Source organism: Carlito syrichta, unplaced genomic scaffold, assembly GCF_000164805.1.
Source record: "Carlito syrichta isolate Samal-C Ts95f unplaced genomic scaffold, Tarsius_syrichta-2.0.1 Scaffold315561, whole genome shotgun sequence".
NCBI classification, from domain to species: Eukaryota; Metazoa; Chordata; class Mammalia; order Primates; family Tarsiidae; genus Carlito; species Carlito syrichta.
The window spans coordinates 496318-519953 of record NW_007259657.1 but is presented as its reverse complement, the minus strand read 5'-3'; the positions used below and the strand labels follow the sequence as shown (position 1 = coordinate 519953).

Below are 23636 nucleotides of genomic sequence, written 5' to 3'. Positions count from 1 at the left end.
CACTCACCTCAGCCTCCCAAAGGCGCGGGATTACAGGCTGAACCACTGAGCCCGGCTCCAAATCAAATTTATTTTCCCTCTCCACTTACCCCCAAACCCTTTATTATGACTTCAGATAATCTGTACTATATTTTTCCACACAGAAACTGAAATTTTTTTTTTTTTTTTTGAGTTGGAGTCTCACTCTGTCACCCAGACTGGAGTGTAGTAGCCGCTCCTGGCCACCGCAGCCTCAACCTGCTGGGCTCCGGCGATCCTTCCGCCTCAGCCTTCCAAGTACCTGGAACTACAGGTGCGCGCTACCACACCTGCCTAATTTTTTGATTTATTGTAGAGATGAGGTCTTGCCAAGTTGCCCAGGTGGGTCTTGAACCCGTGGGCTCAGGCAATTCACTCACCTCAGTTTCCCAAAGCACGGGATTACAGGCTGAGTCACTGAGCCCAGCTGAAAAATTTTTTTTTAAACAGTGAATATTATGAGTCAAATTATATATTTAATCTTTGCTGCTCTGGTATATAACACAGAATATCTATTTAATTTTAAAATGTTTACACACACCAGTCATAACCCAAAAAGGATTGCAATTGGTCAGTGAAAAGTAAAACATAAAAGTAATAATGCTTCTACTGACTAAGTATCCTTACCACTACAGAAAAGGTCCTGGGACCAAAAGGCTTCCTAAGCTACACCACCAAGCAGAATGGACAGCTTCCTTCCAAGTCAAGCTGGGCATGTGTCTAATGTGCATGAGCCCTTCCTGATTGACTGGAAATCCCCCAAAGGTAGGACCCGATCTCCAGTGCTTCCTACAGAGCTGGGCACACAGCAGATAATGCATATTTGGAAATAACGAAAGAATAACTGATTTTCTCTGGGAAGGGAGAATGTCCGGAAAGATCAGAACACAGGACAAAAAGAACCAGAGACTCCGTTCTAAGTTACAGGCCCATCCCCACACATGCAGGACAAGGGGTGCACACACCCTGCAGTAATCAGAGCCTCTAAGCGCCATGTAACTGATCTTATCCTTTATACCTAGAGGAACTGTTTTAAAAATAATAGCTATTTCTAAGACGTAGTTCAGCTTAGACATTACTATCAGGGAGATGTATATTTAAAAATATAACTATTAAGTTAAAAAGGGCTTAATTATTTGCCTAATTGATATACACTTTTTCTTAACTCATATTTTGGCATTGTCTAGTATACCCAGATGTCTGTATCACCACAAATAATTTTTCAGCCATTTATAGCTATTCAAAAAACTGCATCTGGTACTTCTTATATGTTTCCTCCAAAATCACCACTTCTGCCAAAAACATCTCTAAAGAAACCCCTCCTAAGGCCTGGGTAACAAAGTGTCTGGGAATGCATCTGGCCTCTGTTCAACAGGACGTTATATGTTTTTTGTATAAATCATATCCTGGAAAAGGAAATGTCTTTATTTAAAATAAAAACTCTACCATCCAGCATCATAAAGGTAGTTCCATGAAAAACATTTTAAGTTTCTTTTATATTTGCAGTTTTACAAGAAGTTTTTATGCTTCCTATTACCTTAAGTTTTATTGGGACTTCTTTTATACATTCTTCTAGATTCTTTTTAAAAAATACTCTAAGGAAATTTTCCATTCTCAACTCACAGAAGACTTTCAAAAGCAGTCACTAAATGTTCTCTTTTTAAAAAATCAGCTATGGGGCCCCTTAAGACACAAGTCTAAGATACAGACCAAGAGAGCTGCCAGCACCAGAACTAAGTCTGCACTACTGAGGAAGACTTGAGTTTCTTTGCACACCATGAATGCACCCCCATGTGAATCATGGTTATCAAAATGAGAACGGGCTTGTGCTATTTCTGTGTATCCAGTCATTTTCATTTAGGTAGGAATTCATCTCAAGGATGACAGGAAAAAACAGGAAGTGAAAGAAGGAAAATGTCAAGTTTGGCCATGAGGACAGCAATGGAACAATCCCTAATGCTCAGCTGTAGCCTAGGCTCTCACAGATGCGCACTTTCTCTTAGTGATCATTCCATGGACACTCTGAACTTCTGTCAACCAAGAGGGGTTCATGAGAGATGCTGTCCTGAGTCACAGACTGAGTCTGGGTGCAGGGTAGCGTGTGAGTCAATCTCTAGAACTATATTGAAAAAGAACACTTCCAGGTAAAATGCTGAAAGGATAATTTCTAAAAGGAAGGATATCAGTGATTATCTTACCAGCCAACATTGTCTGTTCAACGACAGTTCTCAAAGGATCTTAGGATTTCCTGCCATTACTACTTTCCCAGGGAGTGGGGAAGGGGTGTGGGGGAGGGGGAGAGAGAGACCTGGACCCCCACACAGTGTCCTACTACTGGTTTCAGGCTCTCAACCAGTTCTTTTCACCATGGAATTTTGCCTGACCCTGAACAGGATTCTGCGGGCACGCAGCAGGCCCTGTGTCACCATCACCCTGTGGACCACTGTCTTAAATTGCTACTTGTGGCATTTCCTCAGCTCAGCTCCTTGAAAGGGGTCCTGTCTAGTATCTCACACATGCCTTACAGGAAGCAGAGCAGCTGGTGCCTGTTCCACACTTAACCCTGATAAACATTTACCTTCACACATTCACACAAGGCCTGTCAATATCCTGAATTCACAGCCATAGCTGCATGTACATGCTCTAAGAAATGACCCCAACGAGCCGGGCTCGGTGGCTCAGTCTATAATCCCGCGCTTTGGGAGGCTGAGGTGAGTGGATTGCTTGAGCCTGCGGGTTCGAGACCTGCCTGGGCAACTTGGTGAGACCTCATCTCTACAATAAATCAAAAAATTAGCCAGGCATGGTGGCACGTGCCTGTAGTTCCAGCTACTTGGAAGGCTGAGACAGAAGCATTGCCTGAGCCCAGCAGGTCGAGACTGCAATGGTTGTGAGTGTGGCACTGCACTTTAGCCTGGGCAACAGTGAGATTCTGACTCAAAAAAAAAAAAAAAAGAAATGACCCAAATGACCAACATCCCACTGTTTTAACATGGGTATTATGTGCCAACACGGGTATTATGTGCAAAAGCTCTCTTCAGATGTGAGACCAGACCAAACCGTCTCCTTTCTGGTAGCAATGACATAATCAACCATTCTGAATAAAAATGCCACCTTTTAAAGTGAGTTTCCCAATATTGTTTAAATGTTGAAACGGCATATCAACTCATCAATAGTCAGATGCTTAGAAATAAAACAATTCTTGCCCTCTACAATTCAAGTCTCCATGTCCTTTCTTGCAACAAAAGTCAATCTGTCTTTTTCAAAATTGTTTCTCCTGGCAAATATTTTTGCTGTCTGGCCAAGTTTTGTGTTAAAAATAAAGTACAGTATTACAACATCAATCAACATTTAAAGTACTTAATGATCTATGAAAGAAAATACACAGTGATTCTTTTGAAACAAGCGGGCCCATCCAAATTTTGTTTACATTACTGAATCAAGAGTGCAGCACTAAGAAGATAAAATCGTATTTGTGTTTAGATATGAAAGCGATACTAAGCACTTAGGTAATGTAAGAAAACAGATTGTCGAGCAGAGCTGTAACTGGCAAGAATGATTTCAAGACAGAACAGAACCCAGCGTCTCTTTAGTACCCCCCCCCCCCACTGTCTGGGCAACACTGGCCTCCCGCCGATCTTTCAAACACCGTTGCATAAGCACAGAGCTTTTTCCATAGCTAAAATGATGCTACAACGTGAGCCCAAAGCTTGCCCAAAGTTCCCGTGCATTTACAATGAATGCTGTCCTTTGCCACGTGAATAGCAAGCAGCCTTGACCACCTAAGCCTTACCAGATACAATCTAGGAAATCCGAAAATATTATTCTACTAGTGGGGGCTTAAATCAATGCCTGAACAAGTACCAAATACAGGCTGAGGAAACTCTATCCAAAATGCTCGGGACCAGACATGTTTCAAACTTTGGATTTTTCCAGATTTTGGGAATATTTGCATTATACTAATTTGCATTATAGTACTTCCTAATCTGAAAATCACAAGTCCAAATTAATTCAATAAGCATTTCCCTTGAATGTCATGTTGGCACTCAGAAAGTTTTGGACTTTGGTGCATTCTGGATTTCAGAGTAGGGATTTTGGATTCAAGGACTCTGCAAATATTGGCCCACTATGGTGAGTCATACAACTCATCATGCCATCACCACTGGGAATGTCCAGCAGAGGCCTAAGAGAACATGGCCTCAGGTGCCACAGCAGCATGACATACAGCATGAAGTTGTTCCTAACCCTGCCCTGTCACCACCATGGATCTAGCCCTGTCCTGAGTCAACTCTCGGCAGACTCAGCAGTGCTAGGGTGTCTCCATGCATTGCCCATGTGTCTTCCAGGTGCTACACCTGACTGGCCTTCAATCCAACGAGACTTTCCCAACAAACACTGCCTCTTAATCAAGGCAACCACTTCAACACTTGGGGTACAACACAGAAGATACAACCTTATCTTCAAGGTACACGGAGATATTTATTACAAAATACAAGTCAGATTATAAACCCCATTTTCCTGACCGGAAAACAGTAACGTGGAAAAACCATGCATTTTGGTGATGGGCAAAGAGATCACAGTTTGAATCTCAGTTTCTGTTACTGAAAGTAGAATGAACAGCACCTGTTTTGGAGCTGCTTATGAAAAGGAAATGAGGAGATGGTGCAGTAACACACACATGTCCATCCAATGTCTGTACAGACACTCGATGAGTAACTGTTTCCTGGTTGCCCACCTCCAGGCCTGCTCCTAGAGCAGGCTTCCCAGCTGCTCTGGCTGACCACATCTCACAAGGCAGAGGACTTTAGTTGGGCAATGATTTGCCTTAAATCAAGACATCCTGAGGACGATCACCTCACATGTACCTTGCTGTTTTCTGTGATTCTAGAAGCTCCCATATCCTGTCCCTGCAGGACTGGGTCATTCACACAGGCTGCCCTCTGGTGGCCAAGCTCCAGGGGTGCTGGCCCGCCTGCCTCTGCAGTGTCCAGCCACTGTCCTGTTGTTTGACAGGATCTCTGCTCTGCCACCGCCTCCAATTTCTGTCTGTTTTAATTTCTATGTTGTGTGGTTGGCGAGCATTTAATCCCTTAATTCCACACCTTGTCCTGCTGTGCCCAGCCTAGACAGCTGACGTGGCTGCATTTCCAGGCTCCACCACCAGCCTTCCTATAACCCTGGATCAACTAAATGCAGCCCTATAATAGCTTTACCCTCCTGGTTACACCCAAGTCAAAGATTCAGTAAAGACTTGTCATCTTCGTCAGCTATTAAGATACAACAAAGCACCCAACCATCTGATAATCTGAGGCCCAAGTGATAATCCTAAGCACACGACTCACCTAAGCAAACTGATGGGGAACATGAGACACCAGACAAGCACCAAAAAATACATAATGTGCCTGGTGCTTTCACCATGTATAGTAATCAAAATCTAGTTTTACCCAGACATTAATTCTACAAAACTACTCTTCTATTAAGAATCCTGCCCTCTCTCACGGATAGATGGCATGGACAGGTACACATGAGCTCATCAGGAAGAAGTCAAGATCATAACGAGTCAGATCAATCCAATGAGCCTCCTTGATGGTCCACAGGGTGGCTACCAGCACAGCAGCAGTGTCTCGGCGTCCAGGAAACCGGACAGCCACGCTTGCTTAGTGACTCTGGTTTTCCAAGGACTAGACTCAAACAGAAGCAGATCAGCCACGGAGACAGAAAGGAAGTCACACACCATGAAGCTGGTCTCAGAAGATGATGCTAGTTAAGCCCCAGGACTGCAGGGAGGAAAAAGAAAAGGAAGAAACTTACTTTGTTTTTTAAGTTCTTCGATTTGTTCTTCTTTCAGATCCAGCTGTTCTGTGAGTCTGGATGCTGAATCCAACGCAGCATTTGCTTCCTCCAAACGCTCCTGAGAGAGGACAGTGTGTTAGGAAGCTGTGTGCACAAGTGGCACATGACAGGGCTGGAGACATGCTTCCATGGGGAAGGCTGCACCCCATGGAAGCATGGAGTGATCCTTCCACCTCAGCCTTCCGAGTAGCTGGAACTACAGGCGTGCGCTACCACACCCGGCTAATTTTTGATTTATTGTAGAGATCCTTCATGCTTCCATGGGGAAGGCTGCACCCCATGGCCTTGGGCAAGTGCGTCCAGCTGATTACTGTTAAAGATGGATCCCACATTATCTCCCAACAACCCAGCCTCCTTCAGGGGAGCTCACTAAAGAGCAGATGCCCCTGAAACACAACACAGTGACAGAGGTGACAAAGTGACAATAATATGAAGACAAAAAAACAAGACACAGAAAGCCAAGAAATACAGTAATAAATGTTCTTCTTGTTTTAACTTTTGCAATTCTAATAAATAATGTAATGTTTCGTTATGATCTGTCACTTTAAATTGTATTTCCTCTGCTTTTTACTAGTGATTTTGGGCATTCTTTTTCATGCTTACAGGGCAAGTTGGATTTACCCTTCTGTGAAGACCTCTTTGCAGACGTTGTCCATACTTCCCTTGAGCTATCTTTCTCTTGTAAACTTCTAAGAGCACCTTGTGTATTAAATATGAACCTTTTTTGCCTGTGCTATACAAACGGTTTGCATCTGTCTACTGACTCTATCATCTTTTGTCATGTAAACAATTTAAAATTGCATATAGTCAGACATGTTCTACTTTGCTTTTGCAGATGCTTGAGTTTTAGTCTTGGCTAGGAGGAATTTTTCATGTCCCTAGACTGTACGTGCAGTTTGCTAGATTTTAAGATTTTTTTTTATCTTGATACAGTGTTTCTCTCTCTCTCTTTTTTTTTTTTTTAGTTGGAGTCTCACTCTGTCGCCCAGACTGAAGTGCAGTGGCTGCTCCCGGCCACCGGAGAGGCCACCGCAGCCTCGACCTGCTGGGCTCCGGTGATCCTTACGCCTCAGCCTTCCGAGTAGCTGGAACTACAGGTGCGCGCTACCACGCCCGGCTAATTTTTGATTTATTGTAGAGATGAGGTCTCGCCAAGTTGCCCAGGCGGGTCTCGAACCCACGGGCTCAGGCAATCCACTCACCTCAGTCTCCCAAAGGCGCGGGATTATAGGCTGAGCCACTGAGCTCGGCTGATACAGTGTTTCTCAATGGGAATGCTTCAGGCACATTCCTGGCCCATTTAATACCAGAAGAGCCATCTAGTAACAGTAACAACCAAATCCATCCCCAGATATTTAGAACCATTCCCAGTTGAGAATCTGTGCTTTGATTCAATTGGAATTTATTTTTGTATACGGTGTAAGATGGAATCCAATTTTTTCTTCCTTATGACAGTTGTGCCAATATCATTTATTATATCATTTATCTCACTAAATTAAAGTTTTCTCACTAAATTAAAGTTAGTTTGGGTGAGGGTTTAGCTTCAAATTCTTAAATATGCCCTGGGCTCTATTTCTGGATTCTTCTGTTCCATAATCTAGTCAATATCATGTTGCTTTCTGGCTCTATTTTGATATCTAGTAGGCAAGTCTCTCCCCCACTGTTCTTTCTCATATTTTTTTTTTGGCTATTCTCAAATATCTACTCATGTAAATTTCAGATCAAGTTTTACTGTCTTTAATCAGTGTGATACATTTCCAATATGTCATCTTGGATGGGCTACAGTTGCCAGTTATTCAGTCAAATATAATCTAGATATTGCTGTAAAGATATTTTGCATATGTAATCAAAGTCCTTAATCAATTGAATGTAAAAAAGGCACATTGTCCTGGATAATCTGGGCAGGCCTGACTGAACCAGCTCAAGGTTCTTAGAAGTAGGACTCAGGCCCCACAGAAGAGAGAAGACGCCCCTTCTCTGGACAGCAGCTCCTGCCTGTGCCTGTGCAGTTCTGTCCTGCTGGTGGCTTTGTTCTTGTGACGGCCTGTGGACAACTCCTGTGGCCCTGCCTGTGATCAGCCCGCCTCTGATGTTGTCTTCCCATCTTCTTTTTGAGTCACTCTGTCACCCAGGCTGGAGTGCAGTGGCACACTCATGGCCACCACAGCCTCAACCTGTTGGGTTCAGACAATCCTTCCACTTCAGCCTTCCAAGGAGCTGGAACTACAGGTGCGTGCCATCATGCCCAGCTAATTTTTTTATTTATTGTAGAGACAAGGTCTTGCCAAGTTGCCCAGGCTGGTCTCAAACCGGTAGGCTCAGGTATTCCTCTCACCTCCACCTCCTAAAGTGCTGGGATTACAGGCACGAGACACCGCACCTGGCCTTTCTTTGAGTTGAAGCCTCACTCTGTCACCCCAGGCTGGAGTGCAGTGGCACAATCACTTGAACTGCTGGGCTCAGGTAAGTCTTCTATCTCAGCCTTCCAAGTAGCAAGAACTACAGGCGTGTACGACACTGCCTGGTTAATTTTTTGATTTATTGTGAAGTCAAGCTCTTGCCAAGTTGCGTACTCTGCTCTCAAACCCCTGGGCTCAGGCAATCCTCTTGCCTTGGATTCCCAAATTGCTGGGATGACAGGTATGAGCCTCTGCGCTGGCCATGGACTTCCCATCTTGACGGCCTGGCCTACGAAGTTCAGGCTTGCTCAGCTGGCCCCGCAATCATGTAGTCAATTCCCTATAATATCTACATGTGTGAAGATCCACATGTATCCCATGGAAAGATCTGACAACACATACGCACCCTACTGGTTCTGCTTCTTAGGGGCTGAACCCTGACTGATATGGGGGGACTGAATTTTAAAAACGTAAATAAAATATTTATATTCTAAATCCATTAAACTAAATTTAGTATGAAGAAAATTTAAATAAACTTTCAAGTAATTTCTTAACCTCACAGCTTTTATACTTATGAAATTCTTAAAGCTTAAAACTAAACTAAGACACTTTCAAAAATCAACACTTATATATTTCTTTTTTTTTTTTTTGAGTTGGAGTCTCACTCGGTCGCCCAGACTGGAGTGCAGTGGCTGCTCCCGGCCACCGCAGCCTCGCCTGCTGGGCTCTGACGATCCTTCCGCCTCAGCCTTCCAAGTAGCTGGAATTATAGGCATGCGCTAACACGCCCGGCTGATTTTTTGATTTATTGTAGAGATGAGGTCTCGCTGCCCAGGCAGGTCTCGAACCTGCGGGCTCAGGCAATCCACTCACCTCAGCCTCCCAAAGGCATGGGATTACAGGCTGAGCCACTGAGCTCGGCTTTTTTTTTTTTTTTTTTAAAGACTTTGGGATTTTATTAAGTTTTTGTTCTTCCACTCTTTTTTTTTTGAGTTGGAATCTCACTTGGTCACCCAGACTAGAGTGCAGTGGCCGCTTCTGGTCACCGCAGCCTTGCCTGCTGGGCTCCAGGGATCCTTCCGCCTCAGCCCTCTGAGTAGCCGGAATTACAGGCATGCACTACTATGCCCAGCTGATTTTTTGATTTATTGTAGAGATGAGGTCTCGCTGCCCAGGCGGGTCTCAAACCCGCGGGCTCAGGCAGTCCACTCACCTCAGCCTCCCAAAGGCGCGGGATTACAGGCTGAGCCACCGAGCCCGGCTACACTTATATTTCATTATTCTTTCTACCATTTGTTTTTATTTCATAAAGTTCAGGTTTTATCTTTATCTCTTAGTTTCTTCTGACTTATTTTGTTGTTTTTCTAAATGTATATTATGTTTTAAATTTTTAAAAATAAAATTAGTTTAAAAAGATCTGGCTGGGTGTCATGGTACATGCCTGTAGTCTCAGCTACTCAGCAAGCTGAGGTGGGAGGATCACTTGAGCCCAGGAGTTCAAGGCTGCGGATTGTGCCTATGAATGGCCACTGCACTCCAGTCTGGAAAACACAAAGACCTTGTTTTAAAAACAAACAAACAAGGCAGGGCATGGTGGCTCACGCCTATAATCCCAGCACTTTGGGAGTCAGAGGTGAGATGATTGCCTGAGCCCGCGGGTTCCAGACCAGCCTAAGCAACTTGGCGAGACCTCATCTTTACAATATATCAAAAAATTAGCCAGGTACGGTGGCGTGTGCCTGCAGTTCCAGCTACTTGGAAGGCTGAGGTGGAAGAATGGCCTGAGCCCAGCAGGTCAAGGCTACAGTGGTCAGGAGCGTGCTACTGCCCTTCAGCCTGAGTGACAGAGTAAGACTCCAACTCAAAAACAAACAAAAAAAACCAAACAAACAAACAAACAAAAGTTCTGAACTTCTATTCCTGCAGTTTCACAGATTTGATACTTGGGGTCTACCAGAAAGAACTAGAAATATTAGATAAAATATATCTTTTTAAATTATAAGCTGATAAGAAAGTAAGCATGAATGGTTAATAAACACATTAAAAGATACTTGATCTCATTGTAACCAGAGAAATGCAAATCAAAACCACAAGATATCCTCCTGCTATGGCTTGAACGAATACCCAAAGTTCAGATGCTGGAACTTGGTGCCCACAAAAGCAGTGGGACCTGATGGGAGGTGTCTGGGTCATGAGGCGTTGCCCTCACAAATGGATTCATCCCCCTTAGTGATGCTCCTTCTCAGCTGGGTAGGGGCTGAGATGTGGGGGCCTGAGGAATTCTTAGGAATGGGGTGCTCCTTCTTAACAGGTGGGGACTGAGATGTGCGGGGGCCTGAGGAACTTTTAGAAACGGGATGCTCCTTCTTACCTGAGTGGGGTCTGATATGTGGGGGCCTGAGGAACTCTTAGAAACAGGGTACTCCTTCTCACCAAGTGGGGACTGAGATGTGGGGACTTGAGGAACTCGGAACAAAATGCTCCTTCTCACCTGAGTGGGGTCTGATATGTGGGGGTGAGGTGGGGGGATCCTGAGGAGCTCCTAAGAATGGGGTGGTCCTAACCAAGTGGGGTCTGAGATGTGGGGGCCTGAGGAACTCCTAGGAGTGTCTGCTCCTTCTCACAGCAAGTGGTGAGTGTGTGGGTATTTGCTGCATTGTTATTCTTATATTTCATACCTATTACCTAGATTGTTGTGCTGTCGCTTACTGTTTAATAAAAATGTTAAAACTATAGGAAATATGTCCTCACATACTTGGAACCTGAATGTTCCTGAAGAGCACAGTCACCACCACCAATGCCAGTAAATAAATTTCATTATGTTGCACCAGCTATCCACAGAACCTACTTATGACTTAGGAAAGTTTTTCCTAAATCTAAAACAAGTCACTGTGGTGTCATATCTCTTCATAGGGGTTTTTTATTTGTATCTTATGTAAACTTTTTGTATGTATGAAACACAGCATGGCAATAAAGCAGAATCTTAGCAGGCCCGTGTGTGTGGGTCTGTGTGTACTGTGCATTCTCATAGTACCCAACGCAATCATTTTGAAATGGTTTGAGGCCTTGCCCTGCTCCATTCAGAGCAAGGTCACAGAAATTTCAGACAATTACTAAAAAAATTAAAAATAAAAAGAAAGGCTCAGGACTTTTATTTATACCAATGGCACATGATTCAGAATAAAACTAGTCTCTTGATTAAAAAAAAAGTAAAAATTATTTCAAAGGGTGACGCAACAAAATACAAAGATTTAATGAGATTGAGATACAGTATTTTAATTCACATGAAAGAGTGCTCAATATATTTTGTTGAAAAGAGAAAATTATAAAGTTGAACAGGTAATTTTTCTGGGGGGATCTCTAAAATACCCATATAAGAGTATAAATATCCCACCATCTTGCATTTGCTATGTCTACTCTGTCATCTGAGAGAAGTCCTGAGTACTGTGTTCACTGCTAGCCTCCAAGAGATAGCCAAACACAGAGCAGCCACGCACAACATACTCACTAAATGAACGTTTTCGGAGATTATTTCCAAGCTAAAGTTTCCACAAAAGCAATTCTTTCATAAATAATAAAAACCACAAGAGGAAACCGCTTTGACCTACCTGTAATAATATCACTTTTCCTTCCAAATGTTCTGTCTTTTTCTTCCACTCACTGATATGCTGTTTTTGCTTTTCTAGTTCAGCAGAATACATAGCTTTTTCCTCTAAAGAAAAAAGAAAGTTACATTTTGCAATTACATAATAAAACTGGAATTTTAAACCCTCTGAAATATTAATCACCCAACAAAACCAAATGTCTCAACAAAGACAAGTACACATGCTTTAGTGATATGTTAAGTGGCCCTGGTGCAGTAAGCTCAGCTTCCTCTGCCTAGACCCTTCTTCCCTGTAGAACTCCATTCAAATGCTTCGTCTCTGGACATGTTTTTCCTACTGCCTCAGTGCCACACTACTTTGTATATACGCCCCATTTAGTAATTCTATCATACTGTAAAACAGACCTAGAGAATTCTTTATTTAAAATTCAAAACTTCACTCCTGAAAGACACAGAAATACAAATTTAAAGTTTTGCCTAGGCACTAAACTATAAGCCCCTGTTATGTCCCCTCATCACCTCTCCATCAGCAAGGAATTGACTGTTAACAGTTACTCATGCATGAGTGACACGTGGATGAATGGATGACCCAGCATGGGCAGCTCTAAGGACAGGAGGCGGAATGGGAATAGGCGTGCCTGGTCCTTGGGGTAAAACTGCTCTGGTTATCACTATTGTCTCCCAAAAGTGTCTTCCCCTTGTGCTAGAAAATGTAGTTACCTCCAAGCATAGACAAGAAGCTGAGAACAAGTCAGTCAATGTCTCCAACAACAGTAAAGACTAATGATCAATGCTCTAAGTAGCTCAGCCCCAGGCAGTACTTAGAACCCACCATCCTGGGCGTGTGCGTGTAGCCCTCTCTTCCTTTGTACCCCCTCTTTATTACTTGGTCATCTTCCCTTAAAGTTCTTCAATTCTCACCTTAACTGGTAATATGACACTAAAGCCAATGTTTAATACTTACTAAATATAGTTTATGGTTCCCATCCTAATTGTAAAAAGAGCCTAAATTAACCTTTCCCCTTACAAGTGGGCAACCCTTCAATGATTCTCCATGCCTGATCTAAAACAGCACTCAAATAAGGCAAAACTGTCAATAGATACAATCTGTTTCCACTGAGAGAGTGAGCACAAACTCACCTTGTTGGAAGTGCTCCAGGACCATCTGCAGGTTGGCCAGTGACAGCGCATACTGCTTCACCTGCTCCTGAGAGGCAGAGAGCTGCAGTGTGGTCTCATCCCTCTGCCTGGAGACCACGTTCAGTTGTTCCTGCAACGACTCCACCTGTACACTGGCCTGATGGCTTCACACAGAAGAACAAAGTCAACTGCTTCTATTTAAATATTTTAATAAGAACACATTCCTTACATATTATTGCCTTAAATTCGGGTTAGTCTTCAAAGTATGTAGAGACTTAGGTAAGGTGAAAACATCTTCCTTAGCCGGGCTCGGTGGCTCAGCCTATAATCCCGTGCCTTTGGGAGGCTGAAGTGAGTGGATTGCCTGAGCCCGCGGGTTCGAGACCCACATGGGCAACTTGGTGAGACCTCATCTCTACAATAAATCAAAAATTAGTTGGGCGTGGTAGCGCGCGTCTGTAACTCCAGCTACTTGGAAGGCTGAGGCAGAAGGATCGCCGGAGCCTAGCAGGTCGAGGCTGCGGTGGCCAGGAGCGGCCACTGCAGCCCAGTCTGGGTGACAGAGTGAGACTCCAACTCAAAAAAAAAAAAAAAAAATCTTCCTTACATTTTTTATTATGGTAAACCGTTTTTAAGTGTATAGTTCAGTGGCACTCAGTACACTCACACTGCTGGGCAACTGTCACCACCATCCATCTCCAGAACCTTTTCATCTTCCTAAACTGAAACTCCATGCCCATTGAACAGTAACTACCACTTCCTCTGGCAACTATCATTCTACTTTCTATCTTTATGAATATGACCTTCCCTACAATTCGCTGCTTTAAATTCAGGTCAGGTTTCAAAGAAGCTTGAAGAGTTCCTCTGATCTTTGTTCTCCCTGCTTTAGTTAATTCAATCATCCTTCTTGTGAAAGTAACTTTGAACAAAGGGCAGTTCTTTTAAAGACTAAGAATGAGGCTAAATAAAAAATGTAAGCAAAAGAAAAATTTACAAATGGTCCATACTAAAACTCTAAGTTGTAATTTATCTAAAAATGTAGCCAGGCGCAGTGGCTCACACCTGTAATCCTGGCATTTTGGGAGGCAGAGGTGAGAGGACTGCCTGTGCCCATGGGTTCAAGGCAAACCTGCGCAATATGGTGAGACCTCATCTCTACAATAAATCAAAAAATTAGCCCATGCCTATAGTTCCAGTTACTTGGAAGGCTGAGGTGGAAGGACTGCCTGAGCCCAGCAAGTCAAGGCTGCGGTGGCTGTGAGCATGCCACTGCTCTCCAGCCTGGATGAAAAGTGAGACTCCGACTCAAAAAAAAAAATTTATCTTACAATGTTAAGTTGCCGTGTGAGCTTCCAGTCTCATCAGGAACAGATTCCACAACTGTCCCCTGCTTTAGTCACATGCAACCACAGTGAACACCCAGCTTCTTAGAGGTTATCCCGCTGATGAACTACTCCGACTACTGGTTGATTATGTTTTACTATCATCTCTTTTTCTGCCTACATTAAATACAATAACCACAAACCTACCCAAATAATAATCCAGACAGTTCTAAGAGATTTACACAGCCCCTATCCAGGCTTATGTCCCTGGTGTACTTCCTTAGTGTATAGCAATTATATTAAAAATACTTCCTGGGTTTTAAAATCCAGTTAAATTCTTATTGAGATCAGCACATGAAAGCTCGTTAACAACAACTTACTGTAAAGAGACTTTATCCATAGCACCCTCTTATGGAAAAAGCAGTAAACTGATCATCAGGAGACCTGAACTCTGCCCCCAAGTATCTCTGGACTTTAGTAAATCACTCAAAGGATAAAATGAACTGTGACAGCAATAAGAAAAGTAACCTGGTATTACTATCATCAAATAATGACTCAAAACACCAGCCTGTAGATTTGAGTTACTCATACAATAAATGTTTACTGCACAGCTATTAGACTACGTGTAATATATGCTGTGCTGTAGGTACAAAATGGCATCATTCTTCACCCCCAAGTCTGACATTTCACTGGGTGGGAAGAGTATATGATAGGTCAATAATAACAAGAGGCACATACCACTAATAGAAATATAAATGGATATAATTTTTCTGGAAAATAATTTAGCAGTACAATCTCAAAAGGACATGTCCTTTGTCCATGAAGTACCTGTAAAACTTAGAATAGACTGCAATAGCTTGTTTAACATAAGTAACTCCACTTTGTAACAGATCTTCCATATTAGCTGTTTTAGCTGCTTTAACCTAAAAATGACCTCCTACATAACTTTTTTATAATCATAAGCTGTAACCTTCCCATAACCAGGAGCCTACACTCTTGTTTCCTTGAAACATTGGAAACTCCTCAACCATAAGTTCTGTATTTATGTGTATGCGCTTGCACATTTTGCTTTCCTTGTGATTTTAATGTTCTATATGTGTGCCCCATGCTATGTAGCCTAATTTACCTTATGTTTGTACCCCATGCCATGTAGCTCATTCAGCAGTTTTTGTCTTTATAAACCCTCTCTCCGCTTCATTTGGGGCCGAGAGTTTTTGGAGGCACGAGCTCCCTCTTGGTCACCAGCTTCATTAGAGATTTCATAATCTGACTCTGGTGTTGACAACGTCTTCCTTGCACTCTGGTCACAACATCCAGAAGTTCCATTTTTTAAAACTTACACTAAGGAAATAAGCTTTTATCAACACAAAAACATGTCTTGGGATAGGCCTGACAGCACTCTTAGTGATAACAAAAAGTTAAAACACAAAAGTCCCCAAAAATAAATGACTGGGTTAAAAAAGTTATTACAAGTTCAAATAATGGTATATTAAGTAGCCATAAAATGACAATGCAGAAATACACAGCCTTACGTGTATTGACATTCATATTCTTGATAGAAACAAGTTATAAAACAGTATGAACAGTAGCATGATCTCAATTTGGCTTTAAAAAAAGATACATACACACAAGCACAAAACCATAAAAAGGCACAAAAAAGATGATCTCTGGGCAGGTGGGACTCTGTTTTATGTTCCTTTGGCTTGTGTGATTTTCCTAAGGTGGAAAATACAACACTTTTTACAATAACAACAACAACAACAATCTTATGAGCAAAATAAAACTTTAAAGTATATAAGCAGGGACCCATTGTTCAAGTTTTAGGACAAGAGTTGGATCTCCACACCACCCCAGGTCTCACTCTGACTCCTTTATCTCTCTTCTTCTAGCTCCCACTCCCAGCTCAACTGTTTGATGAAAAGTACAACCACATAAATGAACGCAGTTTCTGGGAGTTGGACAGTCAGAATTTCAGACAATTCCTCTCAAATGGTAAGAGACAACTATCTAGGATGATGGCTAAGATTCAGAGAGCTGGAGGCTGACCAGCCTGAGAGTCCCAAACCTGGGCATGACACCACACACCTTGAAGGCCTGACCTTGGCAGGTCACCACATCTCATTACCCTCAGTTTCTTTATCCATGAAACAGAGATAAGGAATCTGGCGAGGATGAGCTAACATAGGAAAGAGGCTTGCCAAGTCTGACATTCAGAAGTATTCAGCTAATGTTAACCCAAGACAATGAAGTTACCTTGCATTTTCCATCGCATTGGAGGATGACATCAGCTTTTCCTCCAATGCCACAACTTTCTTTCTGAGTCTAGCCTCTCTGTCTTCTGCAGCCAAGGCCTCCCGGGTGTAAGAATCTTCTGATTCTAAGAGATGGTTCCTTAGTCTCTCGAGTTCCTGGTTCAACCGCAACTCTTTGTCACGTAAATGTTGGACCTAGGGAGAGGACACTTCTTTACCTTTCCCCTGCTAGTTGCTTTGTTATCTAATCCCTTTCCCATCATTGAAGTGTGTTAACTGTATAGTAAATTCTCACACTGCAAGACATATTTATGCTAGGGAAAAATTCACCTGAGATAGTCTTGAATATTCATTTGGAAGTTTTACTTTGAAGATCTTGTTCCCTGTGGCTATAATGGAAAATGGAATTATACAAAAATAAGCTGCGTGAAGTACTCTTTGTGGAAGGCCATTTTTTTAGTAAATCTCATTTTTTTCATTCTTTACAGATCAGAAATGTTTCTGACATCCAAGGTATGCCACAGTTTCATTCTAAAAACTGAAATAAAATACACTCTGGGAGATCAAAGTTCTACTATTGCATACCAGAGAAAAATAAATTCATTTTAATTAATAATCTTTATAGGTCTCCTACTTAACAGTTCTCAAGCTTATTGTTTTATTCCCTGTGACTGACAGTGAATGTGTACCTCATTCTGTAGGGCACTGCTTTCCATCTGTTTTTGCTTCAGGGCCAATATGACTTGGTCTCTCTCCTGTTGAAACACAACTGTCTTCTCCTGCGCTGCCTTAACAGCATTTAAAAGCTGATTTAACTCTCCAGTTTTGCCCTTTTGGAAAGAAATAATATTAAAATTTCAAAAATACATTTTAAAAAAGATATTTTCTCCATTAAATAATTAATTTAGAAGTATAACAAACTATGTCAAAGACATGAAAATAAGGAAAGTCTGAGGATCTGCCACAGACTATGAGCCTAAGGGCCAACATGTGAGCAGAATGTGGCATCCAGATGGACAAGAAGACATTTGGTCAAAGGTAAGGAACTCAAATAAAGCATGAACGTGCATCCACGGCAGCTGTTCACACTGGGCTACTGGTCGTGACAGACACACCACAGCCTATGAGATATTCACAAAGGAGACTGCATGAGGTGGAGTACATGCTCCGCCCCACAACCGTTGGCACTCCTCTATAAATCTGAAACTATTCTAAAAAAAAGCTTATTAGAATTATGTTAAAAGGAACCCCAAAATAAAAATCTCAAGTTTATCCACAAACACCTCAATTAACAAGAGATGAGGCGGTTCGGTGGCTCAGCCTGTAATCCCGTGCTTTGGGAGGGCAACGTGAGTGGATTGCCTGAGCCCGTGGGTTTCAGACCCACCTGGACAACTTGGCGAGACCTCATCTCTACAATAAATAAAAAAAAAATTAGCCGGGCATGGCAGCGCGTGCCTGTAGTTCCAGCTTCTTGCAAGCCTGAGGCAGAAGGATCGCCGGAGCCCAGCGGGTCGAGGCTGCAGTGGCCGGGAGTGACCACTGCACTCCAGTCTGAGCGACAGAGTGAGACTCCAACTCAAAAAACAAAAAACAAAAACAAAACAAAACAAAAACAAGAGATGTATGTACATGTGAACACCTGTCCACTCCCAAGGCCCCTCCGCCATTGTCAGAGAAAGACACTTCACTGCAGGTGGCAGGCCAGGAATTCAGGAGATTACCAAAATTCTAAAAAAGCACAGAAAAGTACCAGGAGGTTTACAGTCAATTCTTTTGTTTTAAATATGCATATCAAGTGAATCTATTTATTGTTCAGTACATTTTAAGTTTTCGTGTTAACTTTCCATTTCTGTAAGAATATATAATATAACCCCAGGATAAACCAGTAACACCAAGACATAAAACCATCTGTTTCTTTCATCTCAACAGCCCCTCCTGGAGAGGGAGGCCAAATAGTTTCTCAGTTAATTTTTTTTCACGTCACAGATAAAGAGCAAATGTTTGGGAAATTAAATAGTTCTGAAAAATTTGTTGAGAACATTCCCTTTCCCCTAAAAAAAAAGATGTTATTTGCTATATTCAACATATAATCTAAAGGTACCTTTAAATTATATAGAGAGTACTGGAAGATACGACTTTACACTACTTGCCCTCAAGTAATGCAATACTTACATACCACTTAGCTAACTCAGGGATGCTTCCTAAATGTAAGTCAGCCTTAATAAAATCAGCACACTTTAGATCTGTAGATGTCAATGACCTAGAACTAAATTGCATAAGATGCTAAAACCACACAAGAAAAAAACAGACATGACAAGAGACTCCACTGTCCAGTCCCTCCATCCTACCCTTACAGTGGTATGAGATGCCCCTCGATTCCGGATGGTGAGCAGTAGGCAGCTCCAGTCTCAAGAGTTCTTTCTCACCAATTGCAGACCAGCATGTCAAGGTTAAGAGGGCACCTTGGAAGCACTTGAGCATCTCACACAATAATCCATGTACCACTTAATCAGGTGGTGAAGGAGAAAATGAGGGAAGTTGTCATAACTTATTTTTTCCTTTTGTCTCCTATCATCTCGCCTTTTTAAAAAACGTTGTATTTCACAACTTAGTCCATGACTCTAAGACAGAACTTAACTGACAAATGAAGTTGAATCACTTTGTATCCTGTGCCCGGCAGCAGGTAAATGTTCAAGCATTCCAAGTTGATATTCCATTGTTCTGCCCATCATCTCTTTTCTAAATTTTTTTATAAAAGTAAGGTACTTTTTCTATGAAAAGTACTACCAAATAAGCTTTACCTAGCACCTACCATAGTATAACAGAAATCCTCAATAATTCTTACAAAATGAACTGAAAGTAAAAATGTAAATGAATCAAAAGCTAATAGCACTGTCCCTAAACCTGCCAGGCCCCCTGCTTTATAGTTAAAAAAACAAACAATAGGTCAAAATACACCCAGAGTCACATGGGTGACAGAGCCGGGACTAGAATATTTATTTACTGAATCTACGATGGGAAGAGTACTTCTCATGCTGACAGTTATCAAATTACAGGTTGTGATGAAACGATTCATAAAAATCAATGCAATCAGTCACTCAGCATATTCTGTTTTCAACAGAGCACCACAGGCAGTAAGCGCAACTTCTAGTTCTCAACACTTCCTTTCAGCTTCACGCACACAAGTGCTTCCTGTGTCACAGCATGAAACGACTTCTCGCTGTCTCGCAATGGCAGTGAAGTGTGGCGTGTCTCCACAGTGCCTTCCCTGACATTTAAGAATCACACTGTAACATCTTTTTCTTTCTCGCTGCAGATCTGGTCAAAGTGTAGTGTGTCTTTCATGGTGCCTTTCCTGATGTAAGAATCTCTAACATGTGAACCATTATTAGCAGGGTCTGAAATACACCTAAAATGTGGTTCCATTGAAGTGACTTCCAAATACCCTCTTGCGACATACTTCTACTTTCTAAAGAAAAATAATAATTACAACCAATATTTTTTCTGATTGGCAAGCTGTAAAACGTATGTACTACTAAACATATTTAGAAATTATCTAAAACTTTGCAGGAGAAGTTTCCAGATGCCTCTGAGGAAAATTTACTTAGAATGAATTATAGCACCTTGAAACACTATTTCTAAGTGCACAAATCCACGGTCCTCTTCAGAGACAGCATCAATAAAGTAACTAACTCACCCCTCAACTTCCTCCCGTAGTGTTTCACCCAGAACATACCTGCTCTTTTTCCTGCAGCAGCTGTTCAAATGCCAGTGCCTTCTCCTTCATCGAATGGCACTCAAACTCTTTTTCTCGCAACATCATGGAAAACTTCATATTTGTCTCCTGCAGGGCCTGATACTCGGTTTCCTTTCCCCTGGAGGTCTCTACTATCTTTTCATTTTCTCCTTTTAGTTTACCAATGTCCATTTCTAAAATTAATACTCTCTCCTTCAGGTTTGTTACTGCCTGCCTCAAGAGTTCATTTTCATTTACTTTGTTAGTGAAATTTTCATTTGAGGAAAGTAACTGATCACTTTTGGCTTTGATTAAGAGGTCTTTTTCCTTAAGTAACTTCTGTAAAACATCCTGTTTCTCCCTGAGCTGCTTAATTTCTGAGTCAGTCTGCTCGTGCTCTTTTCGTTCTAGCTGGGAGGTGGCAGCAACAGATTCAGACAGTCTGTGGTTGTTTTCCTGGAGAGTTCTAATTGTGGCATCTTTCTCTTGCAGTGATTTTCTCAGCTCCTCCACCTCCTGCTGAAGTGGCTGAGAAGACTCCCCCACTGCCGCAGATTCCCTCACTCCAGGAGACTCTTCCAGCTGGAGAGCCAGCGGTGGCCCGAAACTCAGCTGGGGTGAGATGCTATCCAGCTTGCCCAAGAGCAGGTCCTTGGTGCTACAGAGCTGTCCTATGCTGTGCTGAACCTGCGCCAGCTCCTGTCCCACGTTTCGGAGTTTAGTTTCATTCTGCTCATAGCTCTGGATAAGGCCCGTGTAGTCCACCTGTAACCTGGAGCTATTGTCACTGTCCACCAGCACCTGGGCCTGCAGCTGCTGCAGCTCCGCCTGGAGCTGGGCCGACTCATGCCGCATGTTCTGCACGGTGGTCATCACTTGCTGCTTCCATTCCTCCATCTTCTTCACTTGCTGCTTCAACCTGTCACGCTCCTGCAGAAGCTCCTCAAACTGGTTACTGTTCACTCCTCCAGCCTCGTTACCAGTGCTGGATGTCTGCAAAACCGCCAGTAGAGTCTGGCATTTCTGGCTAAGTGCATCTATCTCAATGTCTTTTTCTCGAATGATACGTGACAAGTTCTGAACAGTCTCTCTAAACATGTCTTGGCCACTGCTTTCATACCGAGTGGATAGTTTCCTATTCTCATCTTGCAGCTTGATGAGGGCTGCTTCCTTGGCAGCTACGACATCCATCATCTTGTGGTACTCTGCCTTCAGATGGCTGTTCTCCCTGGTCTTCTCGTTCAGGACAGCCATCACCTGCTCACGCTCCAGGGTGTAGGCCTGTAACTGCTGCTGAAGGTAGGTGAGGTCCTGGTTGTAAGGCGCTGCTGCCATCCTGGCATGAAGAGCCTGTATCTCCAGGTCTTTCTGCTGGATGATCTGAGTGAGCTTGCCCACCTCATCTCTGGACAGCTGATCAATCTGTCTTGTGAGAGAGATGTTCTTCTCGTTTAGGAGTTTGATCTCCAGTTCTCGCTCTTTTAGTCCTTTCACTAGTCTTTCAGTCTCAGCTTTGGATAAATCATGCTTCTCACTGCCATTTTCTATATTCAGGCTCTGTACTTTCGCTTCTTGAAAAATGTCAGAATCCTCTGCCTGGATATCGGGCATCTCTTCCTGCACCTGGGTTCTGACCTGCTCAATAGTCCTCTGCAAGCTCTGGATTTCCTCGTCTTTCTGCAGGAGGACCCGTGCATGGGCAATACTCACCTGCTCGTGCTGATAACTCAGCGCATCCATCTCCTTCTTTTGCTCCTGCAGAGACTGGAGCAGCTGCATCTTACTCCGGCTTTGCTCTTCAATGACCTTCTGGTGGTGTATAACTTCCTCTTCAAGACGGCCCTTAGCAACATTCAGCTGCGACACCTCTGCCTCGAGTTCCATGATGCTGTCAAGGGCCCTGGGGTCGGTCACTGGTGCAGTGCGGCTCTGCTGCTCCCGGAGTCGCTCCAGCTCCTCCTGCAGGTGGTTGTTCTCCTCCTTCATGGCGCTGAGGCTGCGGTCCTTCTCTTCAAGGGTCTGCCTTAACAGCTCATTTTTTTTAAAGGCCTGTGAATACTGACCTAATTCCTCCTGCAGCTCTGAACTTCTCTCTTGAAGCTTTTCAATACACACTTCTTTCTCGCCGATAAGTTGTGTCAAGCGCTTCTGCTCTTCTAAGCTAGATGACAGCACCCTCTTCGTCTCTCTGTGGGCAGAGTCCAACTGCTCCATGCTCTTCCTGAGCTCTGCTATCTCACAGTCCTTCTCTCGGCTGAGCCTGGCTAATTGCTCATGCTCCAGCAGTGGGGCAGAGGCATCAGGACCAGGGTTGTGTACAGCTGACAGCCCCTCCGGGGCATGCTTGTCCTTGCTGGCTTCTTCCACCAGCCTCTGCTCAGCCCGACACAACACTGCTGTTATCTGTCCTTGGCCCATTTTTAAAGTCTCCACAATAGTGCTTTTTTCCAGAGAAATCTGACTGTCACAAGCAATAGAGTCTTCTAACTGATGTCTTAAATTTTCACACGCTAAAACCAACTTTTCATTTTCCATTTTGACATCAAAAGCAACTTTCTTTAAATTTTCATTGAGCTGTTCTAGCTCTGAAAGATTTTGCTTTAAGTGTCTAATTTCAGCCTCCCTTTCTTTAAGCAAGTTATCCTTAAAATCACAGTTAGAGTCTTGTTTATGTGACAGAGCTAATTCACTTCTGAGTTTGGAAAGCTCGTCTTCGCTCTGTCTAGCATGTTCCTTAAGTTCAAGGTTTTCCTTCTGGATGTATACATTATCCTTTTGTGATCTGTTTAGCTGATCTGCTAAATCTTCTACTTTACCCTCAAGCTTCTCCTTGGCTAAACGTAAATCACTCAGGACCAGTTCACTGTGAATTAACTCTTCTTTTTGTACACCCAGTTCTTTGGTAATGCTCACTTCAACATCTTCAAGTTGATGAACTCTCCTGACAGCATCCTCCAGATCTTGCTTCAGTTTACTGATGATGCTATCACCTTCATTTTGCTGTTTTGATAGTTGATCTTTTATTAAAATCATGTGCTAAAAGAAAAAGCAATTTATAGGATAACTTTACATATTCTCATACCTAAAGAAAATTTTACAAAATTTCACATACAATAGAAGGATAATTCCTAGATATTTCTAATCCTCCTTAAAAATATTATTTTTCCGGTTGGGTATGGTGGCTCACACCTATACTCTCAGCACTTTGGGAGGCCAAGGTGAGAGGACTGCCTGAGCCCACATCTCCACAATAAAAAAATTAGCCGGGCATGGTGGTGCATGCCTGTAGTTCCAGCTACTTGGAAGGCT

The 23636-nt window shown here is 42.8% G+C and overlaps 1 protein-coding gene across 2 annotated transcripts in view; it reads right to left on the bottom strand.

The window, feature by feature from the left end:
* Positions 1-23636, bottom strand: part of TRIP11 (thyroid hormone receptor interactor 11) — a 53289-nt gene that overhangs the window by 12865 nt on the left and 16788 nt on the right. For both annotated transcript variants that reach the window (XM_008072954.1, XM_008072955.2), the window contains 6 exons: positions 20328-23363; positions 17278-17418; positions 16590-16783; positions 13015-13178; positions 11879-11982; positions 5830-5929 (listed from right to left, as the gene is read on the bottom strand). In XM_008072954.1, coding sequence (XP_008071145.1) covers positions 5830-5929; positions 11879-11982; positions 13015-13178; positions 16590-16783; positions 17278-17418; positions 20328-23363 — 3739 coding nt within the window. The remainder of the gene's footprint in view (positions 1-5829; positions 5930-11878; positions 11983-13014; positions 13179-16589; positions 16784-17277; positions 17419-20327; positions 23364-23636) is intronic.